Below are 24967 nucleotides of genomic sequence, written 5' to 3' on the forward strand. Positions count from 1 at the left end.
TCAAGTAGGCCTATAGAAATTTGTACAATACTCATGAAAGTTTCCTTTATTTTTCAGTGCATTTGTTTTACAATATAGCGTATGGCAATTACTGTCATGGGATTAATATTATATATATTATTATGTAGTAGTGTAATAGACAGACACTGTAATTAAAAGAGGTTTGAATTTTTCTTTGTTCAATTTGCCCACTGAATATGGGTTGGAGCTTTTAGTTTTGAACTCTCAAAGTGCACCAGATTGATGAATTTAACATTAAAATGCACAAAATTTTCTTACGGGGAAATACCCCCGAAACCCCCTTAACCTTGTAGCAGCCCAATAGATTGTAATAGAGGTGGTAGTAGTTGTAAGTTATCTACTAAAAGTTATTTATGGTCAGATAAAATATCGTTGTTCAATGATATAAATATCCTTGAACGTTCTTTGTAGCATTTGTATGAACAATTTATTGTTTAAGTTTTTGAGTAACTATAAGAGCATGTTTAGTTTAATAAATACTTATAATTTTTTTTTTTTGGGGGGGGGGGGGGGGGGGGGGGGGGGTGCAAAACTCAATATCGCCTAGGGCAACCAAGGGGTTAGAGCCGGCCCTGAGTCAGTGTATTTAAGCCCTCATGTTTGCCCTGTGTCTTGGTCGAGGATTGAATGTTTCTAGTGTTGTATGTCCTGATCCTTGTTCTGTTTTCTGTTTCATGCCTGGCCATGCCTTTGTTTTGTGTTTAATGTAGTGTTTATATTAAAGTTTGCGTTTGGGTCCTCACCAGCTTGCCTCCAGTGAATTGATTCGTTACATGAATATTAAAATCACCAACAATTTGGACTTTATCTGCAGCCAGTACTAGTTAAGACAAGTCATCTTCATTTATATAGCGCTTTTAACAATGGAGATTGTTTCAAAGCAGCTTTACAGAGATAAACATACAATTTACGGTAACAGAGATTGTTTTGGCTTTATAGCGATTTTGAATAATGTTTTTCCAGCTAAAGTTGGTTTTGATTGATTCACTTCCCACAAAATTATCATTTATTATTACATTAGGGGCCACTAAGACGACGGCGTTCTCTCTAAACAGACTTTAAACGCGAACCTTTCACTTACTGTCACTTACTAACTGATAGTAAGTCAGCAAATTCTTTGATAAAGTCTGTATGGTGCCCTGGTGGCCTGTATACAGTAGCCAGCACAAATCTCAAACGTGATTTATCATTTACACTATATATTGTTACATACATTTTTTTTTTAAACTTATATTTATAGACTTCTTAGTAATTTTGAAAGTATTACTATAAATGACAGCAACACCTCCCCCTTTGCCTTTCAGACGAGGTTCATGTTTATAACTAATCCTGGGGGGTAGACTCATTTAAAGTAATGTAATCGATTGGTTTTAGCCAGGTTTCTGTCAAACACAGCACATCTAGGTTATAGTCTGTAATCATATCATTAACAATAAGTACTTTTGAAGTAAGGGATCGAATATTCAGCAACCCAAGTTTTATCATTTGCTCATTTGTATTATATCTGTTTTTTTATTTGTTGAACATCAATTCAATTTTTAACCTTAACTGGGTTTGGAAGTTTTTTCCTAATTCGGGGAACAGACACAGTCTCTATATGATGATATCTAGGTGAAAGAGTCTCTATGTGATGGGATTTATCTGATCTCAGTGACGTGAGACAGATAGCAGACGGTCGGTTTTGCCAGTCTGTCTGCTTCCTGACCTGAGCCCCAGATTGTCATGTTTGAGCTCTAAGACTATGTGCCATATTACTAGAGAGAAGAGCAGCACCATCCCAGGAGGGATGAATACCATCTCTTTTCAACAGGTCAGGTTTGCCCCAATTTTTTTTTTTACAATTGTCTATAAATTCTATATTATTTTGCGGACACCACTTGGACAGTCAGGCATTGAGTGAGGACAGTCTACTAACTATCTCATCACTCCTGCGAACAGGAAGGGGGTCATAGCAAACTACAGTGCTACATCAGTATCTCAGATACTGATGTGTTTTGTACAGTAGGTGTATTAAATTTAATTTAACATTTTTATATTAGTATTGTATTTGATTTCTATTATTTTGAGTGAGTTTCATATCTATAATTATAGGGACAAGGAATAATTCACCTCAGGCCTTGAACATTAGCCTCAAACTCTGTGAACTCTATGTGATCAAACAAGTATATTCCATGATGACAAAGATTGTATCAGTCACTTAAGTAGCTACGTATTTTAAATAACAATAAAATTGATAAATTTGGATAATTTGATTATTTAATTTGTTTTGTTTTTATGGGTGGGACAACCTGTCACTCACATGAGATCTCTGATGTACATCACAATAGGGAATAAAAGATTATCGCAATCTGTTTCTTGCCGACTTTAAAAAAATCATTAAAAAAAGTATTCTTTGTGGTATGTAAATGGGTAGTATGAAATAAATTAGGACGTACTACATCCACCATGTTGTCACTTTCAGTTGTGTTGCTACACTGCCATTCACAACTCCTCTCCCGTGGCTTCAAGGGATAGCGAAGTGGGATAATAAAATGTTCACTTCAGAATTTCGTATTAGGCCATCAGCAGTATTTCTCTTTCAAGTTGGGTTCTCTCGACATTGCGTCAATAGCTGACGCTAAGGGGGAAACACTTTTTCAGTGAGTATACTGAAGCCCTATGAAATCTCGCAGGCGAGGAAGAAGCGCAAAATAGGCGGGAAGAAGCAGCCCCCCACCTCAGAACAGCGGTCTGTCTTGAATAAAGCACAAAAAGCTCCGGCCGCGCACTCATTCACTAACCACTATATATGCCGTTCATTACTTTCTATTATAAGCACTGTGCCGTTGCTTTCATAAGGGAGTGTGGTATTGCTTACACTAACCGTTATATACACTAGTGCTGCCGCCATTTTTTGCTTTTCTATGATAAGCACCGGCTGTGCTGCTGTTTGCAAATGCTTGCAAATGCTTTTGCAAATGCTTGTGCAACTCGCACTTATGGTAGATATATCGTGAGCATATGAAGTCTTCCGTTGCATGAAGCACTTTAAGCGAAGGTCAGCGATTTTGCTTGCAGCTTAGCTGGACCCTTGCTATTAACACGACGGGATTTTATAGGATCCCAATCAGCTACTGACGCAATGTCGAGAGAACCGAACTTGAAAGGGAACGTCTCTGGTTACCTCATGTAACCTCGGTTCCCTGAGAGGAGGGAACAAGACATAGCATAAGCTGCCATGTTGCATAGTACATGGTACGTTTGCATACTGTTTTATGAATAGCATACTGTTTTTCGCCTACTGTATGGTAGGCAAGTAGGCATATTCAGACGTAGGGGTGTTATAATGAAGTCAAAACCAAATAAAACATGGACCCCAGAACTTTATTCAAATATATACACAACCAACATCCCTATGACTATACATGAAATGTTATTAAACATTTTGCATAAAAACATTAAGAAGTGTGCATGCAAAACTGTACAGGTGTAGATTAAAAAACAAACAAAAAAACAGTAACATGAAATCATTGGGGGAAAAGTGACTTAAAAGTGCAAAAAGGAACAGGAGTGTGTGTCTCATATATCGTCCTCGGAGACCAGGCAGTAAAAGTCTGTGCGGGCGGCGTAGTTCCTCGAGCCGAGGTCAGATACATCTATCTCTGGGGGTTTGGGTTCATCCGTCTCACCTGGACCAGCAGGAAGCACTGGAGCTTTGGAGGGAAGGGTCTTGTAGATGGGCAAACGCAAACCTATGAGGTAAACACATTGTATATGTACAATAAAATGTTGTAACCCTTTATAATGTAAACCCTGTAAAGCCTGACACATGAAATGATAGTAAGAAAAATCCTTTTTTTTTTTGTAATGGAACCTGATTTATTTTTATTGAATCTTTAGACAATATATAGATGATGTTTAAAGGGTTAGTTCACCCCAAAATTTTAATTATCCCATAATTTACTCCCCTTCAAGCCATCATAGGTGTTATATGACTTTCTTCTAACAGCCAAACGGAGTTACATTAAAAAATATCCTGGCTCTTCAAAGCTTCATAATGGCAATGAATAGTAGCTGAGATTCTGAAGCCCCAAAAGCGCATACATCCAACATAAAAGAAATCCATACGGCTTCATGAGGATTAATAAAGACCTTCTGAAGCGAAGCAATGCGTTATACGTTATGAGCCATGTGGCGGGTCAGAGGTCACTGATCCGCCGGAACTCGACTCGTGTACGGCCATTACCGTTTATAAAGTTATAAATATGGATATTTTTCTTACAAAAACGCTTCGCTTCAGAGGGCCTTTATTAACACCCTGGAGCTATGGATTATGGATTATTTATGGATTACACTATGGATTACTTTAATGATGGATGGATGTAGTTTTTATTGTGGGGGGGGGGGGGGGGAACGTATAATGCAATGCAATACAAGAATGATCGCGAGATGAACAAATAAACGCTCCTCAAAAGCCTGATTTACTTCATAAAAATCATTAACATTTTTGTAGCAAAAAGACACTGAAGGTGGACATTTTTAGAATTATACTAAAATATCTTTTACTTGCAAATACAGTATAATCTATTAATCAGACGACAGAAGACATGTAGTAGATTGTGTAAAACAAATGTGTTGATAATTAGACCTTTCGCATCATTCGCATCAATTCGCATCAGATATGATGCAGTAGGCTTTCTTTGTAAGGTTAAAAACTGTATGGCAAAGTAAAGCTTGTCTTAAATGGAGAGTTCAATCACAAATAAGTTGAAGAAACGTTCTTCAAACATTCTTCAAAATATCTAGTTTTGTGCTCCACAGAACGATGCCTTTAAAGGAAGCCTAATCCAGCACTAACCCAGATCATATATCATTGTTGTAATGACACTCAAAAAATATAAACTCTTTTGGTTCAAGAAGCACGTTTCGTACCCAGGTCTCCTGCGGGATCTGGGTCCGGTCTGCAGTCCAGGTAATCAGGCTGCTGCGTGAGCATCGGATCTTTATCACCTTGCAACAAAGTCTGTGGATCGCCCGCCGACTCCCTGTGAAACGTCACCTTACGCGGCATTGCCAACGCAAGCTCCTTCCAGAACCCTGAAGAAGGGGTCTGTGAGAAAGGAAAGAGTATGATTAGGTTTCTTTTTATCCTAAATTTCAGAGATTTATTGAGCAGTGTGAGGGTCTCACCATGGAGTGTGCGCCCCAGGTGATTGTTGTGATTCGAGGTTGGTGTTGTCTCAGCTGTTGACTGATGTCCTGGCTTATTTGCTTCTGCTGCGACTGAAATGTGATGAAAATGGGCTTCCTCGACAGCTCCAGCAGATGCCACAGACCCTGCCTGAACATTAAAACAGAATTTTAGGACGCAGCTTAGGGCTTATATACACAGGGAAGACTAGATTAACAAGACACAGATGCAAATAATCAGGGAGTAATGACTACAAAACAGGAAACAGGAAACTAACTCAAACTAAACATTGAAGTCCAAACAAGTAACATGACACCTAAAGTTGGTGGTGCACCACTCCTGCTCCAGGTACGCCTGAGAAAGCACCACAATCAGCCGTCGACAGCGACTAATGTTCATCAGCAGCTCTGCAGACGGCTCTGAGGAAATAAGGCACAATACATATGTTGTGCTTTAAATTGTGCATTTTCCAAGACTATCAATAGACCTAAGTCAAATATGAGACCATATTTAATTTGATACAAACAAAACCGTTGCTGTCTGTTAAATATGTACTTATTATTATTTTAAAATAGGTAATAAATATGTTTTATTTAACATAAATAGTACTCCTGTAACTTCAAACAGTAGAGCATGGCACTAGTAACACCTAAGTCATGGGTTCGATTCCCTGGGAATGCAACTAATAAAATGTGAATGCTGAAAAAAAACCTTAAATGGAGTGTAAGTTACTTTGTCTGCCAAATCCATAAATTAATTAAAGGGGTCATGAACGGAGAAATCAAATTTTCCTTGAGCTTTTGACATATGTGACCATGAACCACAAAACCAGTCACATGTGTCAAATTTTTTTACATTGAGATTAATACATCACATGAAAGCTGGATACATACGCTTTCCATTGCTGTGTGGTTTGTTAGGATAGTACAATATTTGGCCGAGATACGACTATTTGAAAATCTGGAATCTGAGGGTGCAAAAAAATTCAAACATTGAGAAAATCGCCTTTAAAGTTGTCCATTTATGTTTGCGATTTTGCTACATCCACTCACAAAAATAAATTTCTTATATATTTACGGTAGGAAATTTACAAAATATCTTCATGGAACATGATCTTTGCTTAATATCCTACTGATTTTTGGCATAAAAGAAAAATCGATCCATTTTGACCCATACAATGTATTGTTGGTTATTGCCACAAATATACCTGTGCGACTTGTGACTGGTTTTGTGGTCAAGAGGTCACATATAAGAGGTCATCATACAATAAGAATATTCTGTAAGTTTCAGAACTCAATCACCTAGTTAGTCCAAAAATTAGCATGTCAACAATGTGAATGTCTCAGTTGAGCATTATTTATATGGTACATATCACTGTGGATTCTTTGGAAAATCAGTCACAATTTCGACTTTGCAAACAGACTTTTACGATATGGACTTGACAGTAATGCGACAACATGTAAGTAACTGTGTTCATTCTAATGCCTAATATGATCTGTGACCAGTGATTTCTGATATGTAATGATTCATGTACAGTCAGATGTTCTTTGTCTATGCATCAGTAAATCAAACCAGCGACTAAACGGTTAACCTCATATTGTTTCTCTTATGGTGTGTTCACACCGAACGCGAATAGAGCGTCAAATACGCGTCTATCGCGTCTAGTTAGACGCTTGAACATTCGCTCGAGTTCAAATTTTTCAACTTGCGCGGAAGACATTCGCGGCAAACGCGTCGCCCAATTCGCGTCATTCGCAACGCCCGGCGCGAATGATGCGTCTATTCGCGTCTTTGCATTGACTTTGTATGTAATGTACTCGCGCAAATAATTAAATTCGTGTTCGGTGTGAACACACCATTAGTAGGATGAAAATAATCTGTTATTTAAACTGTGATTAAATTATATATAGAAAGCGATCAAAGAACGCTCCCTTTACAATCGCTGGAGCTGTCAATCAAACAGCGCGAGTTTATCAGTTGCTGCGTTTACATGGACACTTATAATCGGATTGACGGCTCAATCGGACTAAAAAACCTTCATGTAAACACCTTAATCGATCCGATCGAGCTCGATCCGATTGAAATTTCGATCGGATTGAAAGGGGTGGTTTAATCCTTTTGTAATCCGATCGAGAGAACATGTAAACACTTGATCGGATTGAAAACCGAAACTGAAAGGACTGCGCATGTGCAATGACGTTGAAATAGCGTAATGACGTATGACGCACGGAACGAGCTGTTCTTCCTGTTGAATAAAGTGAATATAAATGAGTGTTCCGTTATTAAAAATTCTCATTTCACTCAGCGTCTGTGAAGTGAAGCAGGACAACGTCCCACCAGTGCTTGTTTCAGACTCTCATCCATGGACGACTGGTTTTGGGCACGGGGTTTTAATGCGTGATCAATATAAGCAGCACGGCAAAACGGTTCATGTCTCCAAATCATGACCAGAGACGGATAAATATTAAGTCTGCTGTTTAAAAAAAAAAAGAACCAATAGAGGAGAATAGTTATGCGCAAACAGCGGCATATATTCGTGCAGTGTGCGCATGTCAAAAAATCAATTCCGATTTGAATCTTGTGACATATAAACGCGCACATCAACCCGATTACTTTATTTATCGTTCATGTAAACACCGTGTTCGGATTCATCAATCGGATTGATTTCATTCCAATTGAACCATGTAAACGCAGCTACTGACTGAGTTCTGGACTCTCACCAAAACTCCTGTTATAATCAACGAATCTCTTATTTACAACACGTTTGGACTGTTAGTTATGATGAAAGCATTCTTGAGAGTGCAGAAATCGTTCTGCAGGGATGAGATCACTGCATTCATTCGGTCAACATGTCTGTGATCAGCTACAATGCTCATCACACTGAAGACTGGTGTAATGATTTAACCTTATGCCCACATAAATCTGAATATAGTTGTAAGATTTACCGGCTCCAGGAAGGATGTTTGTGTCGTTGAGTAGAAGTTTATGACTGTACTTGTTCTCCAAATGAGGCTTCAGGATAAAATTGACAAACTTCCTGTCATTCTCATTGTTGACATATGAGATGTAGGCGTCATACATTTTGCCATCTGAGAAACAGCAAAAACATCTTTATGAAATGATAATGCAATGATTATAAAAGGCTTTTAATGAACAGAATGCAGACTTACCATTAAGCTCATACTCTTCAGAAATATTCTTATACCACAGTTTAAAGTTGAGTCGACACTTGGAATAGACCACCGCTGCAAGAGCGAGTACAACCAACAGGACTACCGACGCAACCACTGCTCCGCTGTGACTTGGGGATTCTGGGAGAAAAAATTGGATCAAAATGATCATCAACCATATACACAGAACTGCAGAGAAGAATCTGAATATATTTCACACTTTATATTATAATGTTTAGGGCATTTGTAAATTCTTACAAATGTGTCACATGCAAATTCTTACATGGTGGATAATAACGAATATGACAATGAGTATAATCTGGAGGTAATATTAAAAGACTTAAATAAGGCATTTTCTTTCTTACTGTATTCTTTAACGTTGAATTGCGCTGTGCTGTTCCTCACCACGCAGAAATACACCCCAAAATCAGCCCGATCTCTCAGAGTCAGTGTTAGATCAGTGCTCTTAATGATGTGACCCTCATCTGTGACCCTGCCAAGTGTTTGGATAGTCATGAAACTCTAGATGGCACAAGCTGATAGGTCTTTTACATGCAATCTGCAAGCAATCACACCATTACCACATGGTACAAGCTGAAGCCTCCGCTGGTCCTGCAGCCAATGAGATTGCTGGCATTTAAATACTCTGGTTCAGTGTTTTCTGTAGGCTAGTCCAGCCACACACTGTCAGATTTCCTCTGAACCCCTCCACCTCCCCCAGCTCCACCTGCCTTGATCTGCATGTCTATTCATGCAGCAGTGTAGCAGATCTAGTCCGCCAAGACCAAATACATTAACATTGCCATATTCATTAACATGCTAAAACTACTCCTTCATGATTGAGTTGTCATGATTGAAATATACTCTGTAAATAATATATGTTGTGTAAATAAACTGTTATTAAGTTGATTTATTCCTATTACAATGACGAAATGTGGCATATACAAAATAGCACGCTGTGAGGTATAACGTGCATTATACCACATTCAATACACTCAACTTCAAGGGTTAGTTGGATGGGTGCGCTTTTTGGGGCTTCAAAATATCAGTTACTCCTATTATAAAGCTTGGAAGAGCCAGGATATGTTTTAATATAACTCCGGTTTGGCTGAAAGAAGAAAGTCATATCCACCTAGGATGGCTTAAGGGTGAGTAAATTATGGGATAATTTTCATTTTTGGGTGAACTATCCCTTTAAATGAGCCATAAATCACTTCAGCCTAGCCTAAATGTGTAACATCTCCTTCTTAAAGGGTTAGTTCACCCAAAAATGAAAATTCTGTCAGTAATTTCTCACCCTCATGTTGTTCCAACCCCTTAAGACTTTCGTTCATCTTCGGAACACAAATTAAGATATTTTTGATTAAATCTGAGAGCTGGATCACTCCTCCATAGGCTTCTTCAGGGATCGAAACTGGCCGGCCCAAAAGTTATGAAAGACATCGTTAAAATAGTCGGAGTGACTACAGTGGCTCAATCTTAAGTTTATCAAGCGACGAGAATACTTTTTGTGCGCAAAAAAACAAACAAAAATAACGACTTTAGTCAACTATTCATTTCCTTCTGTGTGGGCCGTGAGATTTCACGTAGTGAAACTACGCAAAGCTTCTAGGTTGTACGTCACGCATCACACACATGACCAGTGTCAGCCAATAGTGAGCCTACGTGTGATGTGCAACCTAGAAGCTTTGCGCAATATCACTACGTAAAATATCAGGCCCACAGAGAAGGAAATGAATAGTTGAATAAAGTCGTTGTTTTTGTTTGTTTTTTTTGCGCACAAAAAGTATTCTCGTCGCTTGATAAACTTAAGATTGAGCCACTGTAGTCACTTGGACTATTTTAACAATGTCTTTCATAACTTTTGGGCCGGCCAGTTTCGATCCCTTAAGAAGCCTATGGAGGAGTGATCCAGCTCTCAGATTTAATCAAAAATATCTTAATTTTTGTTCCGAAGATGAACGAAAGTCTTATGGGGTTGGAACAACACGAGGGTGAGTAATTACTGACAGAATTTTCATTTTTGGGTGAACTATCCCTTTAACTGATCATTTAATTGAATGATGAAAAGTAGACTCTTTTACAGAGAATTTGGTTAAAAAATCCACAATTTTTTTTTTTCAGAAACATATCTGGCTGGCATTTGTAAGCACAACGTAAAGAGGTTCTGCAAAAACAACTGACTGAAATGTTTAGCAAGTGCACATATTTTTTAAACTTTCACATTATTTAAAAAAAATAGTATGCACTACTAGAGCATATAGTGTATACTACACATCATGCAGTACGCTAGTATTTAGAACACAGTCAAAGAGATTAATTTCATTATAAAGTATCGAAATTTCTTTCATATATTTTCAGTTTAATGGGCCACATTACATTATTTCAATTTTAATAACTGATACACTATGTACCCAGTGCTGGACATTATATAGCATCATATACCCACCAGTTTAGTACATTTTGAGGGTAGATGGTGAGGTTGGTCAGCGGTGTGCCGTCTTTCATCCACTCCAGGTGGTCTTTACAGTCTGAATCTGTGCGGTTCAAACCCATGGAGGCTTTGCATTGGAGGACCAGGCTGTGTCCGAGCGTCCCAGAAACCGACTGAGTTTGATCATGCTTGAAGTCTGGAACGCTGCTACAAAGCGGATCTTTGTTTTGAGAGAGAAAAATTAGAAATATGTGAGCACCAGTGTGTTAAGCCCCGTTCATTCCAAGAACAATAACTATAAAGATATCTATAATGACAACAATAGTTGTATCCACACCAACGCACGATACCAATCTGTTCATTTATTATAGCATGCTCTGCAGTTTTGTCGCCTGCCGCTTTAAATGCCCGCAATCAAAGCAGAAAGGATTCTGATTGGCTGTCAATGTTTTTATTGTTCATCAGCTAGAGAAAAAAAAAAACGTTGTTAAAGAGATTCTAATGATATCCTTCCTCTGTGCCATTATTGTTATAGTTGCGGTGTGGACTGTGCTATTATTTTAAATTAACTAAAAAAAAACCCGACTGTATATCTTTATCATTATCGGTAATAGTTATTGTCCTTAGTTATGAATGGGCTTTATGATGTATAAAATGTGACTTTTTATAAGTTGCGTCACAACTAAACTGCCAGATTCTTAATCCAGTATGAGCTTTATGAGCACACCTGAAAGGCGCTCAGCTAAAAACAATGACTTCTTTATTAGCGTAACCTTGCTTGAGTCTTGAATCTCAAGAGAGATGAGTGAAACTCTATTCTGATGCACAGGTGAGGCTGTTTCTCATCAGCACTGCTTCATATTCACATGCTTGAGCAATATGTTCTTCATCTGCCCTCAAGGATATGGTATTTTATGCAATCAAATGGAAAAGGGTTCATAAAAAATGAATTTAATGGCCCTTCATTATGAAGATTCATTTGAAAGCTCGGCTGGTGACAGGTCCATTAACGACACCGAGGTTTAATAGAAATCACTGCCTACATAAATATTGTACGCGTAGATTTCCGGGGAAATGGTTGAAAAACTCCAATGTGGGCAGTTTTGGTCCATAAATCCTTTAACAAACAAACTTTGGACATGCGGTGGTGGTCAGAAGCAAGATAGCTATCAGGTCATTTGGTTTGACCTTTAGCAAACACTTTTCCTGAAGTTCTCTGTACACATAATCTCAGGATTCGAGGTAGGTAAGACAGGTGTTCATTAGTTCTATGTGACGTGATGGAAAACATCTTTCCAAGAATTGTTTTTGTTTTCCTACTATTTAAGTCAATTAAGTCAGTTAAGTGTGTAGAATGGGACCAGCTCTTGCAATGTGCAAACCCAGCATTTGCATTCTTGAGTTTTAGCCCTTAGTGCCAATTGCTGTGTTAAACAATCTAATAAAATATGAAATCAGCTGTTCATCCATTGGGAATTTGTCACATTCAACAGTTCACATATTTGATATGCAGCTAGATATAAAGTAAACAAGTATGAAAATAAAAGTGTAGAACAAAATTTGTGTATTCAAAGCAAGTAGGAATAACTAGTTCCTGTAACTCAACTGGTAGAGCTCGGTGCTTTACATGTCAAACATTCAATTCCCAGGCAGTTCATATAGTAATAACTATCTATAATATACTGTAAGTATAGCTTTAGACAAAAAATATGAAGTAAACTAATACATGTAAATACTAATGATTCAAAGTTAGGGAGGATAAGAGTGGCAGAGGGGGAAACAACAATGTTATAAGAGCAAATATTGACTGTTCCAGAACACATTTACACCGGATTACTCTTTTATGGCCACTTTCACCCGTGCAGGTGAATTGTAAGATGGTAATTTGAGGTGCTTTACATACACACACACACCAAAAAGTCAACATTATGTATGCTCATATAGGCGGAAGAGAGATTTGTGTATCATATTGACAACAGGTTTGACAAAAGCATTGTGCTGTTTGAATGCACTCGATAGGACTTAACAATAAATGACCTGTTATAACAGGTTCATTATTCATTACTTTCAGGTTGAGTACTAATGCCTTTGGTTATAAGAATTGATCTGTCAATATTGAATAGTGTTGTCAAAAATATCGATATTTCGATAAATATCGATACTGAAATATCTGAACGGTACCAATACTAATTTCCCGAAGTATCGATACTAGCCGAGCAGTCACTTTCACTTCTCTCAAAAGGCGCGTTGACAAACACCACACGTTACGCACTCGTCTCATTCGCTCTGGTTAAATAGCAAAAGTGAAGTGAATGGAAAGATGGCGAGGGCCGCGCCCCCGCGACCGGCTTTGGTTGATTGATAAAGAACACCACGAGCGGGCATGTCGGAGAATAGCGCGGACACGCGTAAAAAACACACCGCGAGCGGGCATGTCGGAGTCGGAGAATAGCGTGGACACGCGCTACACACCGCGAGCGGGCATGTCGGAGAATAGCGCGGACACGCGAGCGGGCTGCGGGCACCCAGATTGTTTGACTATCAATAATCCCTCACATCACTCATTTTTTTAAATTATTGTATAGGTGAAAACAGATTTAAGGAACAGGCTCCAGGGGTAGGCTACTATTTAGCAGCATATGCTCAGCATCAGGGGTGCTTGTTGTTTGGACAGACCTGCCCCCACTGCTAAAAAAATCCTAAAAGAAACACTGTAACTCTTCCCATTTGAACTTTTCTGAAACATTAACCAAGATGGCCTAGTATTGTTGTTGATAAGAGTCTGTGTTGTCTCGTTTTAATTCTTAAAGTTAACATAATCTGACTGAGGAATCTTAGACAAGTAAATATTGTAACTGTGGTCAAATGTAAATTAACTGGTGCCTATTTAACTTTATTCAAAAATTATTATTTAATTCTGCAATTTTCCTTCATTAGCTATTATCATCAATTTGATTACACAGATATTAATTAAACTAAACAGCTAGACAATGGCATCTCTAAATTCAATAATGACATGCCTTTAACTGAAAATTGAATGTTTAATCTTATTATTATACATTACTGACTCTCTATCCTCCAATTTGATACTGTTAAGTGCTTTTTTGTTACAGTATATTTTAATCTTTGATAACAGTAGGTAATAAAAATACATCATGTTAGCTCTGGTCCAATTAAAAAATATAAACAAATAGAACTCAGGACATTTTTGTTCATGTAAAATATACCTCATTGTCATGTTCTAGACTTGTTATATTTAGCTTTAAATTAAAAAAATACCCCCTTAATATTGTGGCAGTTTTTTCTCCGTGGTATCGAATATCGATATTTTTCAAGGTATCGTATCGAAGTTAGAAATTCTAGTATCGTGACAACACTAATATTGAATAGTCAGTATGGAGCCAGTATTAGGATCTATGTAATATTTAAGTGAGATTAATGTTCTGCACTGCAGCCAGTAACTTCATTCAATCATTAAACAGGAGCCGCTGTGTTAAAGGTACAAAGTTCACTTTACAGGTTGAGGTTTTTTTATTTATTCTGGTAGACAAACAAAGTGCTGAATAATTGTACAGCATGACCATTACTAACCGGAAAAACAACTTAAACGTAAGGGGTCATCAGGACATCATCATATTTTTGTTGTATAAACAAATGAAACCAATAACACAACAGTGATATAAAGGTTGAAGAGTATTTTCATGTCAGGGCAAGTTGTCATGTGTTTTAAATGTAATAGCCTACATTTACATCTAGGCTAATTGATTATTTGCAGTATTTGCAGGTCAAAACAATTTTGTGACCAAATCTTTTTACAGGGGCAATAGCAGTAAAAATACAAATATAATTGTGCAGAAAAAAACTATACTATACAGATAATGAAAAACACATAGGCTTTTCAATAACAATTAATCACAATCTCCCCTATCCATTAGATAGATAGATAGATAGATAGATAGATAGATAGATAGATAGATAGATAGATAGATAGATAGATAGATAGATAGATAGATAGATAGATAGATAGATAGATAGATAGATAGATAGATAGATTCAAATGAAGTCTTACCCGCAGACTGAGTAAACGCGAGACATGTCAGATACAGAATGAAATGACAACGCCACATCGCAGTCCTCTGATAAATCCTTTCATGAAAGAGTGTACTTGTAAAATAGTTCGTCATGAAGTTGACTAACGCACTTTAACCGTGAAAACAGAGGCTGTAGATGTTGCTAGCAGTGCGTGTCATATAAACGCGGAAGGTGCGCAGCGAGTCTGTCGCCTAGAATCACTGTGGGTAATACGGGGTCACGTGATCCTGTTCACCTGAGCGTCTCTTTGAACAGGTAAACGGGCGTTTATATAATTAGACGCTACGGGGTACAGAGTCTCGAGATGCGTTTTTAAAGTTTTAACTATTGGCAGGGGCTATTTGCACTAAGTGTAAATAGTAGCCTACTGTATTTAGATGCTATTTATACTAAATAATGGCAGATGGCCTACTATTTGCACCTCATTGTTGTTGTACATTAAACGGTATGCAATAATAGAGTGTAAATGATTATATATATATATATTTTTTTTAAATGGATGCAGCTTAATGGAACAAAAAAGCTCTCCCTCCTACCCCTAATCCAACCGATAAACACTTTATTATTAAATAAACACACGATAGACACTTTATTTCCACTTTTAGAATTTTTTCTTAATTTTTATTGAAAGTGTTTTTGTTTTTTTTACTTTTGATGCATGTAAACCTGTTGTAGGAGACTAAATTAGGAGCCTTAAAAATAGCATAATAGGGACACTTTAAATATGTATACAATTTATTACAACAATTCCTCTGGGCTGTTGCAGTTCTGGATGAATTCCTGAATGAATCATTTCTGGATTTATTGAAAAGATCCAATTAAAAATAATGATCCATTCCCTGTTCATTGGAAATACAGCAGGTTAGACTCGATGTTCAGTGAATGATAACTTAAATTCAGTTCTGTTTTTCACACAATCATTTGACTTCAGAAGAATAGTTAGTCATACTGTATGTACCATGTTTATGACACTTTTTGGTCATGGAGCTCAACAGCTCGTCCACATTCACTTTTATAAACTCTTCATAAATTCGCTCTATGGGGGTTAAAAAAAGCTATACAGGTTTGGAAATGACAGAATATTAATTTCTGGGTGAACTGTCTATCCCTTTAACTTGTGGTTTAACAGTAATGTGCTAGGAGCGTACGTCTAACCTTCTAGCAAATAAGACTGATGAAATTACTTTATGTAAGCATCTCTGCAAAGACTGATTATTTGCATCACAGGTGGTGTATAGTTTCAAAGCTGTGGATCAGAGAGGACCTGAATGACCTGCCAAACAAGATCAAGGTGGCCTTCAGGTCTGAGACGCAATGCTGAAGAAGAAGCATTGTGGTGAAAAACACTGCAGGGGACAAACTGGAGAACAATGTGAAGCACAGAGGGAGTGAACTAACAACAGCCTGGTAACCTTCTTTAACTAACAGCACACACAAACTGACTGCACTCCAACTGAACGCCTTTAAAATGAAGCACATTTGACCAATTCCAAACCACTTCAATCTTAATAACTGCTATTCATTTGTATATCTAATCATTTATAAGTGATATATAATTGTTAACAAGAGCTGGAAGTGAAAAACGCGCTAGATATACATACATATATATATACACACACATATATACACAGTAGTGGTCCAGCCTAAGAAAATTGACATAAACACTTACCTAAAGAATTATTAGGAACACCTGTTCAATTTCTCATTAATGCAATTATCTAATCAACCAATCACTTGGCAGTTGCTTCAATGCATTTAGGGGTGTGGTCCTGGTCAAGACAATCTCCTGAACTCCAAACTGAATGTCAGAATGGGAAAGAAAGGTGATTTAAGCAATTTTGAGCGTGGCATGGTTGTTGGTACCAGACGGGCCGGTCTGAGTATTTCACAATCTGCTCAGTTACTGGGATTTTCACGCACAACCATTTCTAGGGTTTACAAAGAATGGTGTGAAAAGGGAAAAACATCCAGTATGCGGCAGTCCTGTGGGCGAAAATGCCTTGTTGATGCTAGAGGTCAGAGGAGAATGGGCCGACTGATTCAAGCTGATAGAAGAGCAACTTTGACTGAAATAACCACTCGTTACAACCGAGGTATGCAGCAAAGCATTTGTGAAGCCACAACACGCACAACCTTGAGGCGGATGGGCTACAACAGCAGAAGACCCCACCGGGTACCACTCATCTCCACTACAAATAGGAAAAGGAGGCTACAATTTGCAAGAGCTCACCAAAATTGGACAGTTGAAGACTGGAAAAATGTTGCCTGGTCTGATGAGTCTGGATTTCTGTTGAGACATTCAGATGGTAGAGTCAGAATTTGGCGTAAACAGAATGAGAACATGGATCCATCATGCCTTGTTACCACTGTGCAGGCTGGTGGTGGTGGTGTAATGGTGTGGGGGATGTTTTCTTGGCACACTTTAGGCCCCTTAGTGCCAATTGGGCATCGTTTAAATGCCACGGCCTACCTGAGCATTGTTTCTGACCATGTCCATCCCTTTATGGCCACTACGTACCCATCCTCTGATGGCTACTTCCAGCAGGATAATGCACCATGTCACAAAGATTAAATCATTTCAAATTGGTTTCTTGAACATGACAATGAGTTCACTGTACTAAAATGGCCCCCACAGTCACCAGATCTCAACCCAATAGAGCATCTTTGGGATGTGGTGGAACGGGAGCTTCGTGCCCTGGATGTGCATCCCACAAATCTCCATCAACTGCAAGATGCTATCCTATCAATATGGGCCAACATTTCTAAAGAATGCTTTCAGCACCTTGTTGAATCAATGCCACGTAGAATTAAGGCAGTTCTGAAGGCGAAAGGGGGTCAAACAGTATTAGTATGGTGTTCCTAATAATCCTTTAGGTGAGTGTATATATATGATATAAGACATATGATATATATATATATTAAATAATACCAGAGATAATTTAAATATCAAGTTGTTTATTTTGCTGCATTGTAAATCATAGAGTCAAGAAACAACTGAAAGATCATGTTACGTATGTGAATGAATCGTGTCCATTACTTTCTTAAGAGTTTTTGTAAACAAAATATGGCAAGAAATATTTTTTTTCAAACTCTTTTATCAGCATATACACCTATATATCCATAAATAAGTATTTCTACCTTCAACAAATAATATATTAACTCACATTTCATTCCACTAAAAATTACAACTAAAAACATTTCAACCCCCCCAACCCAACCCAACCCATCCCCCCATAATGGCTGATCCATTTCCTTTCCATTTCTTACAAACAGATTTCCATTCGCCATTCTTGTTTTAAACAATATACAATAACTACAGGCCTTTAGGTCTGCGCTTTAAGCGTCAAAGACAAAATGGAGAATAAACATCTTAAGACAGACACTTCTCGACTTGTAGCGTTGGACGTTTCTTTCAAATCCAACACATGAGGTGTGTTTTTTATGTCATAAATAATAACACAGCGAGAGCACATTTAGGTTTTTTCAACAAAACTTCGTGGCACTAAAGTCTGTATAAAACGCACAACCTAAATGACTGTTCTCATGGCAGCTAGGTTGAAAAATAAATTATACAAACAAATATTTGGGTGACACTTTATAATTATTTTCATGATTTTAACAAGTCTGTAACAAACAGTATTAAATGACCATCATATAACGTTTAACAGAATGTTCATTTATAAGGCCCTATTTGTGCCATTTCATAATCATCTTAGAAATCAATTATTTTATGAATTTAACAGAAAATACTATATTGAATTGGTTATTCTTAATATCTCATTATTATTTATATATGCTCAATTATATTGTATGCATCTGTTTTTACTCATTTATTTTAGTTATATGTACTAATAAAACATTTCCACCGTCCACATAATGATCGATTGCTTGACTGACTTTAGCACAAACGATCCCCCATAATAATGAATGTACATTCACAAATGTACTCCTGATTCATGTATTATCAGTATATTCATATGCTGGTCTGCGGTTTGTTATTAAAGTGTCATTAATGAAAGCGATTATAAAGTGATAGCCACATTTGATTGGTTTATTTTCGAACAGCCATGTACTAGAACTTTTGGTTTAATGGGTGACGAAGAGAAAATTACAAAATATACAGGAGCACTGTTAAAATTGATCTAGACAACCACTTTCATATTAAACTGAAACCTTTTGAATCGAGAACTCAAGTCCGCCCACTTCATTTCTGTCTTTCACCAACATTTCTGACCAGCAGCAGTACCGTAACACATTTTTCCCTGCAAAAAGCTTTAAAATATTTATTTTCCAAACTACAGTCCTTTTTAGAATTCATCATTAATAATAAAAACATACAAAATGCGATTTGACAGTATTTTACATAATCATATTCCTTTAAAAACTGTATAAATATTAAAACATTTGAACTAGATTCCAGAATCGCTCATTTCCAGGAGCCATCTGCATGTGAGCAGCTCTGGGTTGGTTTTCTGCACCTCTTGGCATTGGTCTTTCAAACGTCCCATCAGATTAATCCGTCAAGTAATGGATATGCTGAATGCCTGTTTTGTTCAGAGATTGGATCCTGTATATATTGGTTGGACTTGTAGTGCAGTGAGTCACAGTGAGGCGTCAGACATTGGCACCAAAACAATGACATCTTCTCGTGCCAAAGCTGAAATCACACGTTTAGTAATTTAAGTTCTCAGCCATTACACCGATCAGCCACTCTTCCTCAGCACGTCCATCATAAATGCGAGGAAGCAAGGTCACCTCGGCGAAGGCCTCTTGTAGTATCCTCTGTGCCAGTGTAGCAGCGGCAATCCCAAGCATTTCTTGAAGTGCTCAAGTTCGGCCTGCATGCGCTCTCTCTTCAGCGCCAGATTGTGCTTCTGTGCCAACAGCTCCTAAACATGGGGGAAAGAGAGAAAAAGTCATGCCCTGCGTCCGGATATGCCTACTTTCAAACTATCCACCTTATTTGTAACCTAAGAGTGGCAAATTGGTGTAGGTTTTTGCAAGCGACATTTAACTTGAGACTATTTAACCCTTAAACGCATACCTCGGGTCTTTAGTGACCCGGGACGTCATTAACTACCCTCCTCCTCATTCAAATTTTTTTTTTAAGTTAGACATCAACCCTCTTAGTATTCCTTAGTCAATTCATTATGAACAATACAAGAAAATATAAACATACAAAATTATAAAAGAATGTCTGTTTTCCCATTGATTTTTTGTGTAAAAACTTTAAAGGGTCGCTAGTTAGTTATGGAACTTAATTATGGAAGCTTGTTTCCGCCACAGAATAAAAAATAAAAAGGTAATTGTGATTTTTTTTTATCTCACAATTCTGACTTTTTTTCTCACAATTGCGTGATATAAATTCAAAATTGTGTTATAAAGTCAGAATTGTGAGATATAAACTCGCAATTGCGCGAAATAAACTCGCAATTCTGACCTTATAACACGCAATTGCGTGTAATAAAGTCTGAATTGCACGATATAAACTTTTATATAAACGATATAAAAAATTTTGAGGGGGAAAAAGTATTTTCCTTAGAATTGGACTTTATAACTCACATTTGCGTGATATAAATTCAAAATTGTGTTATAAAGTCAGAATTGTGTGATATAAACTCGCAATTCTGACTTTATAACACGCAATTGGGAGATATAAAGTCTGAATTGCACGTTATAAAGTCAGAATTGAGAGATATAAACTAAATTCTGAGGGAAAAAAAAGTCTTTATATACTATATAGACTTTATAACTCACAATTGCGAGTTTATATCTCACAATTCGGAGAAAAGATGTTAGAATTGCGAGATAAAAACTCGCAATTGAATGTTATAAAGTCAGAATTGCGAGTTTATTTCTCTCAATTGTTAGCAATGGAAGCTTGTTTCCGCCACAAAATGAAATATTTTAAAAGATAATTGCGACTTTATATCTCGCAATTCTGACTTAATATCTCGCAATTCTGAGAAATTCTCAGAATCGCGAGATGTAAACTTCCAATTAACTTTTAAAATGTTTTATTAAAAACGTTTTATAAAATGGCGGAAAAAAGCTTCCATAGCTAACGACCCGAGGTGTGTAACAGTAAGTATTTTTTTTCTGCACAACAATAATTGAATCTTTGATGACTGAATAAGTGCAATTCACATTTATTCCACAAGGTGGCAGTGTCTGATACACAATGAAGTGAAGTTTCACTCATAGTTGCCTCAAGCAAAAAATTGAAATGGCTCAAAGATTTACTGCAGAGCAAGTCACTGAAACTTGATCTGGTGAAGAAGCTGCCAGCGATCAAAATATTGATTTTGAAGATGTTGAAAATGATAGTTTTGAGGATATGTTTGAGATCATGAATATGGGCCAGATGTTGAATGTACTGGGAAATGAGCTCTGACGAGGACAGTGATGATGGTGTAAAACATCTGCTCAAACTGAACCCTTCCAAGCTCCAAAAGGTAACAAAATATGCTTTATTTTATTCTTCTGTATTTGTTTCTCTAATATCAGGAGAGTTTTATATCACAGCGACAGGTAGAGATCCATCCGTGTTAGATATAGATCTGGGATAAAAACCCGAATATGTAATAATGATTGGCGAAACATTCATGACTTTAAGGGTTAATGGAAATCAAACACACACACCCCCCCACCCCCCTTACTGTTTCAATAGGGATAGCCACAAGGTGTAAACAATGTGTTAACATGAATTTAGTGTGGAAAAATATTTGGTAACATTTTCTGTGCAAAAATAATAACACATAAAAATATAAAAACCTATATAACATAGCTACCAAAATAATATATTCTTACCCTCATGCTATGAGAAAGCTGTTCGGCGGTCAGACTGAGGTTGTAATGCTGCGTCTCTAGGCGTCTACACTCGCTCTGGAGAACCTGCTGCTCTATACTTCTCTCTGAGAGACAGACGGGGAAAGAGACAGACAGCTGAGCAATGCACTATAATCATACAGACAAAAACACTCAGAAAAGACTATATCCTGTCCAGACAAATCAATAAAGGCGCTCTCACATTTACTGTTGTTTGGCGAATTTGAGACAAAATCCGGTCATTTCAAGAAGAAATCACACGATTGGGAAGATTTTGCAGTGTGTTTAAGTTTGTCACGCAGATTTGAGGAAATTTTAAATCTGAACTGAACGAATCCTTTAACACAACTATTCAATGATCTGCTCAGTTGCGTTTTCAACTTGCTAAAAGTTCCTCATGTTCACATATTTATCCAAATAACGTAACTTTGAATCTCAATATGCTGTAAACTTACCCTCCATGTACTCCTTGTACGCCTCAAATATAGATTCAATCCCTTTCCACCTAGGACTGAAGGACTCCTCTTCCTCGTCTTCATCTGAACTGATGCCCTCGCCAGCTGAAAGGTCATTCCTCACCCCTGGGGAGTTGTGGAGGGCTGATAAATGGCAGGAGTGGCCATTGGTCTGTCCATTAGGGAGTTTGTTGAGCGCCCTCTGGAGGCCTGGAGGTGGATGTGCATGGGGGTCAAACTGCTCGTTCGCTCCAATAGAGAGTTCACCTGTTGGAATACACATGCAAAAAAGATCAAGCAGGCTATATCAGTAATGTGTATATATCTACATACATTGGGCTCTATCATACACCCGGTGCAATGCGGCGCCAGGCGCAACGCAAGAGTTTTCTGCTAGTTTCAGCCTGACGCAGTTATCATTTTTTTTCCTGTGCCACATTGTTTAAAAAGCAAATGCATTTGCGCCCATTTGTCCTCCCATGGCCATGCGCTGGTCTGGTGTGTTCGGGCAAATTGTTGCTATTTTGAGGAAACTGAAATAGACTGCGCCATTGACCACCTGAAACCTGGTCTAAAGTCAATAGCGCAATATTTTTTTGTTATTTAAAGAGCGTGTTGGTAATGTGCGCCTATAGGCGGGTCCGCAACGTCCGTTTGCGCTCTGGAGACGCGTTCAGTCTTTCCGCTTGCAAATTCCGCCATGTAAATAGTGAATCCGCCAAGGCGCGCGAGCACAACTGGCTTTTAAAGGGAATGGGAGATGAGAATGATTGTTTTTTTGCACATAACGCCCAAAACACACCCATTACTCATTAAGAGAATAGGGACAACCCTTTTAGACCGTGCGCCAGGTGCGCCGACCATTTTTCCCGTCGTTAAACTAGCAAGAGTGGATTCGGACACGCCCTCAGTGCACTTGCGCCATGTGCTTTAGACCATGCGCTTAGATCCTTAAAATAGGGCCCATTATCTTAAGTATAAGTATAGGGTAGCCACTGTCACCTTTCTGTTTCTGCTGGGATATTTGAGTAGTCTGCAGCACAGACTGATGGAAGTGCTGTGCAAAGTCCTCTGAGTTTCTTCGCTCCCAGTCCTGGAGTTTTACTCCGTTGAGTGCAGGAGGCTGTTCCTTCGGCCGGAGGGTCTGTCGAGCGCTGGCCTGCAGGCTCGGGCCTCTTCTGCCCGGGGAGGTCATCTTGGGCTGGCCTGGAGCCTGGAGAGGAGCCAGTGGCGGGGGGTCTTGAGGCGGAGGGTATTCGGGTGAGTGATTTAGGGGTTCAGGGTGAACATTACTGACGGACTGATTGAGATGCGAGACGGCTGTATGATGGGAAAAGAATAGATCAGGACTTTAATGGCAAAGCTTGATCGTTTGGTTAAAGCCGTATCTGTGTAGATCTTACCAGACATCGAAGCAGACGGGCTAGAAAAGGGTGCGTCTGAGGCGTATCTGAGGGTGTTCAAAGTTACAGTTTTCTGTTTGATGGCTTCCAGCAAGTCCTCAATCTTCTTATTCTCTGAGGTAAAAAAGAAAAAAATTAATTATTACTTTTTGATGCACTCAGCCTTTAAAACAAATCTGAAATCAAAATCATTCTTGTAAAATATCTTCTCTCTCTCCAATTCATTTGAGCAAATCAGTTCAGAGAGTTCATTTCAATTAACAAAAAACAAAAATCATTTAATTTCATTTAAATCATTACTTAAGTTGTGTTCCCAAATATCCCTGGCATGGCATTTAAATAACATTTAAATTAGCAAAATATATTCAGTACAATGCTGAATGTTATGCATAGTTCCATAAATCAATATTATATTATATAATATAATACTTTATAATATTTACATAAGCATAAATAGAATAAAAAAATAATACACTCTCAGAAGTTTGAAATAATTTAGATAATTAAGAAATATACAGTAAGAACGGTAATATTTGGAAATATTTTTTACATAGTAAGGATTTAATGTCTAAATATTTTTTAAAGTGAAATACTTTTAATATGTTTTTCCTGTGGTGGCAAAATGGTATCTATCTATCTATCTATCTATCTATCTATCTATCTGTATGTATGTACAGTATATACACATTATAAGCAAAAAAAATGTAGTTTGCATCTTATATGATTTAATATTTTTCATATATATATATATATAGTTATATATATATATATATATATATACACAGTATATATATATAATTACATTTTATTATGTAACATAGTATGACATAATATAATTGTATAGAATTTTACAATACATACAAATATTATTTACTCATTTGTATTTATTCATGTTTATGTACACATGATTAGATTATTATTAGGTAAAGTTCTCCAGCATCTTCAACACTGGAAGTGTGACTGTGACAGTGTTTGACCAAACTTTCAGTGTGTCGGTGTGTGTCCTGCACGTACTTCTTCTCTCGTCCAGACTGACATGGTTCAGGTGGAACATGCCGAGGAAGTGTTTCTTGTCGTCGAGTTCAGCGGTGCGGTCCATCTCCTCCGGGGTGAAGCGTGTGGTGAGGGGAGGAGAGGGAGTCTTTCGTTTACTCTGCACCGCTGAGGGTGAAGGCATTCTCTCCTGCATCATCCTCCTCCTCTTCCTCCTCTTCATCTCCAGGAGCTCATCTCGCTTAGAGAGAGTCGTCAGCCCAAACAAACCCAGGAACTGTGTCTTCTGCAGAGAGAAAACAAACAGACCGTCACAAGCTATGTTTCCATACACCTATATGTACTGTATGCGCATATCGGGATATCGCATTAAAAAAACGCTGGATGGAAACGCCAAGATG

At 37.8% G+C, this 24967-nt stretch overlaps 2 protein-coding genes across 2 annotated transcripts in view; both read right to left on the reverse strand.

Moving 5' to 3' along the window:
• Positions 1-3543: 3543 nt before the first annotated feature.
• On the reverse strand, positions 3544-15075 carry sigirr (single immunoglobulin and toll-interleukin 1 receptor (TIR) domain). Its single transcript, XM_056265035.1, has 9 exons — positions 14865-15075; positions 10811-11015; positions 8727-8854; positions 8362-8502; positions 8137-8280; positions 5508-5610; positions 5191-5341; positions 4933-5110; positions 3544-3752 (listed from the first exon to the last, which is right to left on the reverse strand). Exons 1-9 carry the CDS (start codon positions 14977-14979, stop codon positions 3580-3582), a joined length of 1338 nt encoding a protein of 445 aa, XP_056121010.1. The 5' UTR covers positions 14980-15075; the 3' UTR covers positions 3544-3579.
• A 4289-nt stretch (positions 15076-19364) lies between these two features.
• gse1a (Gse1 coiled-coil protein a) overlaps positions 19365-24967 on the reverse strand; it is an 18218-nt gene continuing 12615 nt past the window's right edge. Inside the window, exons 8-13 of the mRNA XM_056265036.1 lie at positions 24588-24852; positions 23574-23687; positions 23173-23490; positions 22171-22437; positions 21698-21801; positions 19365-19776 (exon numbers count right to left, since the gene is read on the reverse strand). Of these exons, the coding sequence (XP_056121011.1) occupies positions 19639-19776; positions 21698-21801; positions 22171-22437; positions 23173-23490; positions 23574-23687; positions 24588-24852 (1206 nt within the window). The 3' untranslated portion in view covers positions 19365-19638. The remainder of the gene's footprint in view (positions 19777-21697; positions 21802-22170; positions 22438-23172; positions 23491-23573; positions 23688-24587; positions 24853-24967) is intronic.

The sequence above is a fragment of the Rhinichthys klamathensis genome, unplaced genomic scaffold (genome assembly GCF_029890125.1).
Source record: "Rhinichthys klamathensis goyatoka isolate OS25496 unplaced genomic scaffold, OSU_Roscu_1.1 h1tg000228l_1, whole genome shotgun sequence".
Lineage (NCBI taxonomy): Eukaryota > Metazoa > Chordata > Actinopteri > Cypriniformes > Leuciscidae > Rhinichthys > Rhinichthys klamathensis.

Excerpts from the sequence above, each read along its gene's own strand:
- sigirr (XM_056265035.1), bottom strand. The coding sequence starts at position 14,979 with ATGACGAACTATTTTACAAGTACACTCTTTCATGAAAGGATTTATCAG. Across the intron at positions 8,281-8,361 it reads TGAAGAGTATGAGCTTAATG|ATGGCAAAATGTATGACGCC; the intron begins GTAAGTCTGCAT and ends GCTGTTTCTCAG. Across the intron at positions 5,111-5,190 it reads CCTGGGGCGCACACTCCATG|ACCCCTTCTTCAGGGTTCTG; the intron begins GTGAGACCCTCA and ends CCTTTCTCACAG.